This window comes from Macadamia integrifolia, chromosome 5, assembly GCF_013358625.1.
Source record: "Macadamia integrifolia cultivar HAES 741 chromosome 5, SCU_Mint_v3, whole genome shotgun sequence".
Lineage (NCBI taxonomy): Eukaryota > Viridiplantae > Streptophyta > Magnoliopsida > Proteales > Proteaceae > Macadamia > Macadamia integrifolia.
The window spans coordinates 2,374,025-2,385,537 of NC_056561.1; the positions used below are offsets into that span (position 1 = coordinate 2,374,025).

Here is an 11,513-nt window from a genome sequence, read left to right on the forward strand (position 1 = left end):
TAACAGCTATTGACTCATTATTATAAGATTATATTTTTCATATAGAATGTGATATTTTCTAGTATTCTATAACGTTGAATGTCAATATAAGGTAGATATAGGTCTTACAAGGGATTTATGATGTTTTCATAAGTCACAAGATGGATTTGAGCCATCCATCTTCATGATTTTTCCTATCTAATGTGTGTGTATCTGCTCAAAGTTAAAGAGATTATATAAGCATGCAAGAGATGCATGTTAATAGAATAGGGGGATATCTGATTGAATTAGACGCAGAAATTTGACAAATTGACTAATCCAAACCATGTTCTCTATTCAATGGTTGGAATAGCCACATTATCTCTCCACGTGGCATAATAGGTGTCTTGTGATGTTCAGAAAAACTATGAATCCTTGTAACAATATTATTCCACCTATTTTATAGTAATAGTAATAATAATAATAATAATAATAATCATCATCATCATCATCATTGTTGATCATCATTCGCTTGATTGGATTCTATTGGCCATCTGGTGGTTGAACTTATGATTGCCCTCTGATCAATGACGGGCGAAGGTCAATGAATTGTGGAAAGTCAATTAACCAAATGACGTCTGGGACTCTGGCTTCAATTGGTTCAGAAGTTGGAAACCTTCGTTGCTTCAATCTGTTGGTGGTTTCTTCCAAACGGAAACAGAAGCGTTGACTGGCGCTGCAGAGAATTCACTTCCTTGAAGATCTGAAAGCAGTATAGCAGAGACGTCTCAGACAGCGCAACACTGCAACTACAATCCCCCTAACAAATCTCCAGCTTTGCACAAATTCACAAAATGACTAGAAAAGGTAATGAAAGATCCAAATTTTTTACTTTGTCAACAACTCAAGCAATGAGAAATAATAGCCCTCTAAACACATCTAAACAGTTAAAATTTAATCTTTGCCTGTCCATCCCATCCGAACTTTTGATAGGGAAGAGCTATGCCCTTGTACACTAAAGTTATCTTGAAACTTGTGACACTAACATTTTTTTTTTTTTCTTTTTTCTCCTATTTAAAGCCAGAATATGAGTGAGAGCATCCTGAATTTGGCAAGAATCAATGACCCATGTCTGGTTTAATCCGGTCAGAGACTCTGCAACATGAGCAGTGCTCAGAAATTCACCCTCTGTTTCATGGTGGTTGTGTTTCAACTGGTAAGCTCCATTTCATTTGGTGCGGATGGGTCCTACCTAGATGAAAGAAATGCTCTGTTTCAACTGAGGGATTCTCTTAATTCAACAATTGATTTGCATTCAAATTGGACGGGTCTGCCGTGTTATGGCGATTGGAGTAATTGGGCAGGAATCAGCTGTTCGAATTGGCATGTTATCCAAATTTCCCTGGATGGGATCCAGTTGACAGGTTCCTTACCGCCAATGTTTCTTCAAAACCTTACTTTCTTGAGTAGACTTAGCTTGCGAGACAATTCACTCTTTGGCTTTCTTCCCAATTTTACAAATCTTGACCACCTGCAATACATCATCCTCTCCCATAACCGCTTCTCAGGTTCAATCCCACCAAAGTTAATCAACTTGCCATTATTAGCTACGCTAGAGCTGCAAGAGAATACTCTTACAGGGAATATCCCACCTTTTAATCAATCCAACTTAACAGTCTTCAATGTTTCATATAATCTCCTTCAAGGCTTGATACCTAAAACCCCCATTCTTCAAAGGTTTCCCTTGAGTTCCTTTGACTATAATTCACAACTTTGTGGGAACCCGTTGAAACAGTCATGTCCTATTATTCCTGATCCAGTCAGTCCAACGCTTCCTTCCCCAAGTCCTTCTAGTCCATCGGGGAAGAGTGACAAAGTTGTCATAGTACGGATTACAGTTTCGATAGCAGTTGTGGCGGTTGCGCTTCTCACTGTGGTCTCGCTTACCATATTGTGGTACCGTAAGACAGTGAACAGAAAAAGAAATGTGGAGCATTTTTCTGGTATGTCTTTTCTTCATTGTTCAAGTTTTTTGGAATGATTAAAAACACTTCAATTTTTTTTCTTTTCCAAAGAGAGTTTGGAAGAATTGCAGAACATGAAACACACTACAAGTTGCTGCATCTGTGAACCCTATTTAATATATCTCATAAAAGTTTATTACTATTTCACTAACTTGTGGGATTTGGAATTCTGTATTTTCCTTCTGGTGACAGGAGAAGGTTTTATAGAGCGGGTGGAAAAGAAAAGGCAAATCTTCAGAAACAGGAGAGACCCTGAAAGAACAGTAGAATTGGATTTTATAGACAAAGACAGACCAGTCTTTGATCTGGATGATCTTCTGGGAGCTTCTTCAGAACAATTGGGGACGGGCAAATTAGGAAGTACATATAAAGCAACCCTGGAGTGTGGATCAGTTTTAACAGTAAAAAGGCTCGAGGACATCAATAAGTTAATAAGTAACAAGGATTTTGTTCAACAGATGCAGTTGCTGGGAAAGAAAAGGCATGAAAACTTAGTGGAGATCATATCTTTCTACTATTCCAAGGATGAGAAGCTCATTGTCTATGAATATGTCAACCATGGCAGCTTGTTTGAGCTTTTACATGGTAAAATTTTCTTCCTTTGGTCTAATTATTCATAATTATTAAAAACTAAGTTCTCATTGCTTAGGTAAAGAAAATTTGTGAAACCCTTAAAAAAGAAGTTCATCGATCATAATCTCATTCACAATGGTACAAGGAACATGACCACTCTAATATCAAAGCATGATGCATATTTTTTAACATCAGATGCTGATAGATTGATATAAAAATATGGGCCTAACCAGTTTGTTAAAAATTCAAATATTTGGTTGTCATAGGAAACAGAATGGAAAGAAGAACTCCAGTGAAGTGGAGTACAAGATTGTCAATTGTCAGAGGTGTAGCTGAGGGCCTGAATTTCCTTCACCAATCCATGCCTTCTCACAAGGTTCCCCATGCCAACCTCAAATCCTCAAACATTCTAATCGATCTCAAACATCAAAAATACCATCCTAAGCTCACTGATTTTGGATTCCTGCCACTGCTATCATCTCGTAAATCCTCTGAGATGCTTGCCGCTGGACGAACACCAGAATTCTCCCAAGCTCAGAAACTGACCCACAAAACCGATGTCTACTGCTTTGGCATAGTACTTCTAGAGGTCATCACTGGACGGATACCAGAGGCATCTTCACCGGGAAATGATGATGTGCCAAATGATCTTGCAGAATGGGCAAGGGAGGTTGTTAACGATGACTGGTCAACAGATGTATTGGACATAGAGTTAGTAGCAACAGAAGAAGGCCACTGTGAGATGTTCAGGCTCACAGAAATCGCACTCGACTGTACAGCTATTGAACCGGAGAAACGTCCGAGGATGAGTGAAGTGTTGAGAAAAATTGAAGAGATTTGAGGAAAAAAGAAGCAATTTGAGAGAATGAAGTAGAAGATGTAGAGTGAGTGATAATTTGATCTTTCACTTCCAGTGGCTTCTTCTTGCTTGATGCTGATGAGTACAGATTTGAGGCTCAACTCAATATTCAATATTGGCTCCCACTTGGTGCTGGGTAACTGGCCAAATTTCATGGGAAAAGAAGAAAAAACGAGTTATTGACCATTGTCAAGAAGCTCCCCCCCTTCGTGCAATTGTAACCAAAACTACCCTGAAAACATACATACCCTCCATTAAGTTTCCTTCATTTGTAATTTCATCCTTTCTGTAATCTACTTTCAGATCATCAAGTGTTGAAGCCTCTCCATTTCTGTACTCGATCATTTTGTTTGTTATTAACATTAATTGTTATATAATTGGGTTCCAATGGTTGGGTAGCAAAAGACCTTGGCTTGACTATTCCAGAATTCACTTATATGAGAGGCATATGTTGACAATCTTAAATAGTGAGAATCTCCTGAACTCACAAATTCTGTGAGCTTCAGCCTTCATCGTGAGCGTAACAGACTAATCACAAAGTTGAAAAAAACGTTGAGAGTTGCAAATTCTTTGCAAACGTAGCTGAAAATTATTTTCTTTGCCTTATGATTGCATATTTAATAATCCAAACCTTCGTTGGGAAATTGAATCGAAGTTCAATTCTTTGATACAACAAATCTATGATTCAGAGTTGTTGAGGGGGAACAGCTATTTCAAAATTTTGTTCTGCTAGGTCCGGATTAGATTCCATTTACAAGAGGTTTCCATGAAATGAAACATAATGTTTGGCCTAGAACTGGCTAAGTAGGTGGAAATAGCTGCTCCGATACCAAGGGATTGATGGATCCCTTCCTTTATTTAGAATCCTACCAAATTAGGAGAAATATATCAGAGAGAGAGACAGATGTTTAACTTTTCAAGGGATAAGAGATGGGTGGATTAAAAAAAAAAAAGTGTAACATAGAATTCTATTTACTATATTTTTTATTTTTTTTCAGTGATCAAAACTAAGAGTTTGATTGAGTGTAACATAGAATTCTATAGTTTAAGTGATTTTAATTTCTTTGGGTGATCAAAACTAAAGAGTTTGATTGAGTTCCATGGATTTAAGTAATTGGTATTGACACGTAGGCTTTTTTTTTCTTTTAAATCAGCTTTATAGAAACTATAGGGCTAATCCGTATCGATATTCGTACCACGAACGAAAACTTTGATGAGTTTAGCCAAACAGTTAATACATAAAGAAAAAAAGCTCTCCAAGGTGTCAGGGGAGGCTACACTGTTATTATTCTTTAATTTTTTTTCCACCTTATGAAATGACCATTTTGTTTTTCTATATATGAAATTATTCCAATGCATCTTCTTGGTGTGTTCATCCATCCAACTTGCTAAGAGAATCCTTTCCTATAAACCTAGTTAGCAAATTCAGATTCGGGAATTATTCGGATGAAGAATTATTCGGAATAACTCAGTCGATTAATTAATGAGTTCGGTCAAAAAAGCGGTCAAAAAGTAGGCAAAATAATAATCGAATTTAGATTCAGATTTGAGAAATATTGGTTTGTAAAAATAAAAGTCAGACAAAAAATTCGGATATCATTTTTATAATTTATTATATCAAGTATCATGGCTTATTGGAGTAATTATGTATTTGAGTGGATGGGCTTCAATATGGACCTAAAATGGTCAGTATCGGACCCCAGCCCTGTTGATGCAATGATGCTAAAGGTAGCAGGCTCGCCTCTCACCATAGGACCAGGAGACATCTCAACTCCAAACACCTTAATGGCATAGTTACTTTTCCTATCTGCAGTTCTGCACTCAATTAACAAGCCCTAGCATGAATCAGCAACGAATTCACTCCACCACCAACTATTATTAAATAAATTCATCGATTTTAAGTATTAAGAGAAGAAGCAATCTTTCCACAAAAACTACACAAAAATCATCGATTCGGTCAAACAGAAAAGACAATCTTTCCAAGCAAAGAGGCTGAGAAATGATTTCACCAGTGTTCATGCAGAGTAAGATCCCCGCTGGTGTCTTCACCAAATCGCTGATGAGCAGAACATTACCAACTGAAGGAAGAAAAAGTATTATCACTTCAAAATTCAAACAGATACCAATAATTTAACACAAAAACGATTTCCAAGGCTCAAATTCTGATATATGGCTGAGAAATCAAAACTGCATAGAAATCCATTTTTGAATTTAAATAAAAAGAAAAAAAGAAAACATCTTGACAACAAGAGAAACTCTCCACAATAGCGAACTGCCTTGGCTTGAATCGAAGAGATGATCAGAAAAGCAGCGGAAAGAAGTGAAAGAACGATCTTGAGCTAAACTACCTCCATGACTTTAAAGATTTGTGAGGAACAAAGATCAGATTGGAGTGTTAACTCTTAAGAATCGGAAATTTTCGAAAATTCTTAAGAGAAGAGAAAAGCTTGAAGATTTTTGTTGCAGCATTGAAAATAAGAGAACCTCACCATAGATCTGAGAACCTCTCTATTCAGTTGGCGATTTACGAATTATTCGGTTATAAGTCTGTTCGTCCGAATGTTTCGCTTTTTTTAATCAAATTCGAAGAAATCACGAATTATGGCCTATAAATGAACTATAAAACAATGGAGTTGAGGATGACTACTTGATCGCATGACCACTGCAAAAGCATGGAGACCAACTAAGGGGGGCACATAGATATCCAACTAGGGGGCTGGATGGTCTTTGCCACCCCCAATGTCTTAGATGTAAAGGCACATGACCAGTACGGATCTCTTTCCCAAGATATTGAGTGGAAGATGTTATAAAAACGACCTAACTCTCACTCAGGCCCAGATTATGACAAGAGCCTCAAGCTAGTACTAGTCCATCCTTGCCATCAAGGCCACATTACTTAGACCATTTGATTGGACCTTTGAGTCATTATTATACTCTCACCCTTATTGATCAAGGAAAAAAACAGGAAAGTATCTCTCCTTAAGGTTATTTATAACCCAATGACACAAATGAGAGGGTTTGTAAAGAGCTCTCTTCAGTATGCATTGTTTGCAAAAGTACCTGATCCTTCAAGTTTAAAGTTACGAAATTTACACAAGTAACATCAGAGATATCATCATAGTGAAACCTTTTACTAATTATTGACTTTCTACTATTCTGGACTGAAACTAGACTAATGAGATAAACATAAGATGTTTATAACCCAATGATACGGTTTCATGTATTTTTAGTCACTCAAGCGGTCAGCCCAAGTCTAAAACCTCTATTTTATGAAAGTACTCCCATTCTTCAAATTTGCCACATGGAAAGAAGTGAATTGATTGAAAAAATCAAATGGTTTATATGACAATTAATGTTTATATTATAGTTAGAAAATCAGGTTTTGACTTGGACAAGTCATTTTTTTTTTTTTTTTTTGTAGACTTGGGCCCGTTTGATAACGGTGCGTTTCAGCTGTTTCTGTGATTTTTCTGTTTCAAGAAACAGAGAAACAGGAACAAAAGCGTTTGATAAATCTATTTCGTTTCACCTATTTTTAAGAATAGAAATAGAAATTTATTTTGATTTATGGTTCAAGAACCGCTTTTGACCAAACAAGTTTAACACGTTTCGTCATTTCCGGAAACAATTTCCACTCAACAAAAGACCCATCCCTCGATAAAAAATCGTCCTTCTTATTTCGAAAGAGGACAGTAGCAACACGATGGTGGTGCATAGAGTAGGGGGCCTTTGAAGGTGGAGGTTTGCAGACGATAAGAGGGATGGAATCCTCAGCGTATGCAGAGACAGAGGGGAGGAAGAAACCCATGGAACTTGGGGAAAGTATCATGGTAGGCTGTTTAGGCGAAGGTAGTGGATGGGGAGTGGTCGGCAGCAACCAGGTCCTACTGCATCTCCTGAAAGAGAACTGAAGCCATTGGAGAAGGTACTCTTTCGCCACAAGCCGAGGAAGACTTCAGGGTGTGCACAGACACTGTGAATCTCAACCTCAAACGACTCGATTTCTGTCTGCAACACGAGAGAGGAAGAGAAGATGAGGAGAACAGAGGACTTGGAGAGGTTTTACTAGGGTTTCATTTCATCGCTTCTAGATATGGTTTTGGTATTTTTTAGGTAGTATTTTTCAAGATTAATTTTCTCAAAATGAATTCGAGTATGGAAACCATTTTTTGGCTCTTTGTTGAGTCGATCTTTGGCTATTTGAAGTGCAATGATGTAGAATAGATGGATCCTTCCAGTTTTGAGTTTCAATATTGAATGTTGCTCTGTCTAAGCCCTAGTCATGGGTTTTTCTTTGTTTGGTTCACCTGTTACATTTGAGAAGATGAAGGATGCCTTTTTTGAATGCTTGAACTAGATTTGCAGAGAGTGAGGATCAGAAGAGCAGAGAAGATGATGGATGAAGGATGCATTTTTTTTTTTTTTTTTTTTTTTTATTGACACAGAAACGTTTCTAGAATAAGATTTATCAAACACCTTAAATTTCGTTTCTATTTTCAGAAACAAAAATTAATGTTTCTATCATTTTTTGACACAGAAACGTTATCAAATGAGCCCTTGAACAAGTCATTTGAGTAGGTTAAAAAATATGAAACTTGATCAGAAGTCATGAGGACTAGTCTAATTAAAGGAAAGATTATATCATGTCAAACTCAGTTCGGGCTTTTATTCATACAATGTTTTTCTTAAATCATGTAAAACTCATTGAGTTTGAATTTTCAAGCTCATATGGAGCATATAGGGAAGAGAAAAAGGAAACTATTGGGGAAAACTCATGATTCATTAGGTTTTGGAATATTAAAAAAAAAAGGATTTTTTATATCAACCTCCTCGTTGTTTGTCAAAATTACATAATCCACCTTGAAAATCAAAAACGCACCCAACCTAGCACTCTTAGACTAACGTTAATTTTAGAATATAAAAAGACATAATTACCCTTCTCCTTCTCCTTCTTCTTCTTCAGTACCTATCTGAAACTTGCGACGGTAGGTCATCTTTAATCGACTGTATGCATCATTCTTTTTGCTTAAAAAAATTTCTGCAAGGTAAAATTTCATACTCGAGTCCTATGCTATGAACTTTGCAAACTGATTTACACTCCAATCCTAAAAATTTGGGGATTAGGTTTTGCTGTAACTTCAGTTCCATTCTAACTTTATTCACTGAGGTAGCATTTGCCTCTCCAAAATGTTTTGTTTGGGGGGTGCTATGCAAGAACCGAGACATCAGTTTTTTTCTCTTGCAATGGGAGAAATTTGTTTCACCTAAAAAAAATTGGTTCAAGATGGTAGACAGGGCAGAGGAAGAATCTAGAAGAGAATATAATGAGTAGTTGAAACGTTTAGGATGGAAGATTAGAATAAAAGTAGAAGATGGACTGAGTGTCCCCCCTTTCTATCGGAAGAATCCATTCTAGGCGCCTGCGACGGCGACGGAAACGGCAACAACGACTGGAGATTTGCCATTTCTCCTCTGTAACAAGATTTGGGGTTGTAGCACTTGTAGTATGACAAGTTACCAGGAAGGTCGCGATAATTGTTCTTGAGAAGATGAGTACCCACAACCCTCAACCCACTTACTGTAAGGGTCCTCCTCCTCCTCCTCCCCCATTTCGATTGATTCAGATGTTCCTTCTTCAGATTCGAAATCCCTACACTAGTCCCTGCCCCTTTTACTATCTAGGTTGAAGGGTGAAGGATTTTCCCCTTTTTTTTTTATCTTTCACACTACGGCTAGGGTTAGGGCTACAGCTACGCCATTTTGATTCTGACAAACTGAATTAGAGTTGATTTGCCCTGAACTCGACGAAGACGACGGCTTTGCACTAAAGCTTCCTGCAATGAGGCGCAAAACCCAGCTACGGATACAAGATAAAATGTGAAGAAAAACCAATTAACACCATAGATTCTCAAATCCACGACGACTGCAAGAAATGAGAGGAAATCAGTAGCAGAGAAGCGAGAATGGAATCTATGATTCTTTGAAGAAGAATGAGTTCTTTCCCTTCTCTGCTAGTTCCTTCTTTTAACGCTCCACCTGTTAATTTCTCTTTTTTTTATTATTTGTTCTTCTTTCTTTCTTCCTTCTTATATGTATTATTCCTTTGAGGGCGATTTACTGAATCTTAAATATTCATATTTTTTGGGTTTCATTAGGTCTATTGAGAGGGTAAAATCGTCTTTTTTATTTAAAAAAAAACTAATATTTTTCCTACCATGTTAGTTTAGGTGAGTTTAAATATAATTTTTTTATTTTTATAAGGGATTATGTAATTCGGGCAAACGACAGGAAAGTTAATGTAAATCACCTTATAAAAAAATCCAATCGAAATAACTAATTTTTTTTTAATGATTTAAATTAATCCTTTTCTATTGGAATTTACATTATACAATTAATATAGTTTTTCCACTTTTGTTTCCATTGTGGGTTGAGGGGGGAAACTGGGAAGGAAATCTCTGGGAAACGGTAGGGGATAAGGAGCAGGAGATAAGGAGGTACGGATGATTTGGAGTAGCAAAGAAGAACGTGTTGGGGATTGATCAGCAGCTTACACTATTTCACTACGTGCCATCACAGTTACACCCCTACCTCCCACATGTCTATATAAATCCAACTAATCTTTTCTGTGATAAACCACGACTCTCCACCTCTTCTTGGTCACCTCTGTTCCTCAAAAACCTCTCCTTTTGGAAGAGAGCAGGAATTGAAGAAAAGAAGTGAAAAATTAATGGCACTTTGAAGGAATAGTACGTAGCAACAGAGCTAGGCAGAGAGAGGGATCGGGACCAGTAGGCGGGAGACATGCCTGCGGGCAGAATTACATTTGGGTGGTCGGATGAGGCCACCAACCCTGATTCCATCAGAGCCATCATCTCCGAGTTCTTCTCCACCCTCATCTTTGTCTTTGCTGGGGAAGGCTCAGTCCTCGCTCTTGGTCTGTCTGTGTGCGTCTCTCTCTCTTGTCCTCTCTATCCATACATGAATGCATCAAAATAACTTGTAACCTCTAACGGGATTTGAGTTTCTGTGATTTTTGTTTTTTTTTTTGGGTGAAGTAAGATTTATAAGGAGCGAACGATAACGGCGTCGGGGCAGGTGGCGGTGGCGTTGGCCCATGCGTTGGCTTTATTTGTGGGCGTAGCAGTTGGATTCAACATATCCGGGGGACATGTTAACCCACCTGTTACTTTCGGTGCACTCGTGGGTGGTTGGATTACCTTCGTACGAGCCTGCTTTTACTGGATACCTCAGCTCTTGGGTTCTGTTGTGGCATCTCTTTTGCTCAGGCTCTGCACAAATGGCATGGTACGTACGTAATTCAAAGTTATATATATATATCTGCATGCACGTACAGCTGGATCGAGTTTAACCAACTAATTAAGTAAAACTAACTAATGGTGGTGGGTGGTGCATGGGTGGTGGGCGGTGGGTTTTAATTTGTTGTAGAGGCCGGTTGGTTTTCGTTGTCGCACGGTGTTGGAGAAGGGAATGCAGTTTTGCTGGAGACAGTGATGACATTTGGGCTGGTCTACACAGTATATGCAACTGCTATCGATCCAAAGAGAGGTAGCCTGGAGACGATCGTACCACTGGCTATTGGGCTAATCGTGGGTGCGAATATCCTCGCCGGAGGGCCTTTCGACGGTGCATCCATGAACCCAGCTCGAGCTTTTGGGCCGTCTCTGGTTGGGTGGAGGTGGAAGAACCATTGGATCTATTGGGTTGGGCCTTTCATCGAGGCAGCAATTGCAGCTTTAATCTATGAGTACTTAGTGATGTGGCAAAAATTGACTGGATGATCTTCCCTGCAGTTCCTGGTGCTTTGGCCGACCTGCACAGAAGAGGATGATCTTCTCTGCAGTTCCTGATGCTTTGGCCGACCTGCACAGAAGAGATGACAAAGTCGGGCTGACCCGACGAGAGACTCTCCGATGCCAAAGTTAGATCTTTCCATAGCAAATGCTCAAGAGAGCTTTTACAGTAAAAGGAGTGATTGATCGATCCCCAAGATGGAGGCTTACCTTGGTATTTATAGGCTGCTGATGGAGAGAGAAGGAGGGGAGTTTGTGGAGAGTCCGGTTCAGGCGTAGAGTCCTTGA

At 38.5% G+C, this 11,513-nt stretch overlaps 1 protein-coding gene and 1 pseudogene across 1 annotated transcript; both read left to right on the forward strand.

Moving 5' to 3' along the window:
* The first annotated feature begins 644 nt into the window (after positions 1 to 644).
* On the forward strand, positions 645 to 3,728 carry LOC122078287 (probable leucine-rich repeat receptor-like protein kinase At1g68400). Its single transcript, XM_042644213.1, has 4 exons — positions 645 to 825; positions 1,039 to 1,961; positions 2,175 to 2,567; positions 2,822 to 3,728. The coding sequence occupies exons 2-4, from the start codon at positions 1,121 to 1,123 to the stop codon at positions 3,394 to 3,396; spliced, it is 1,809 nt and encodes a 602-aa protein (XP_042500147.1). The 5' UTR covers positions 645 to 825; positions 1,039 to 1,120; the 3' UTR covers positions 3,397 to 3,728.
* Positions 3,729 to 9,828: 6,100 nt separating this feature from the next.
* Positions 9,829 to 11,213, forward strand: LOC122079736 (annotated as a pseudogene).
* Positions 11,214 to 11,513: the final 300 nt, after the last annotated feature.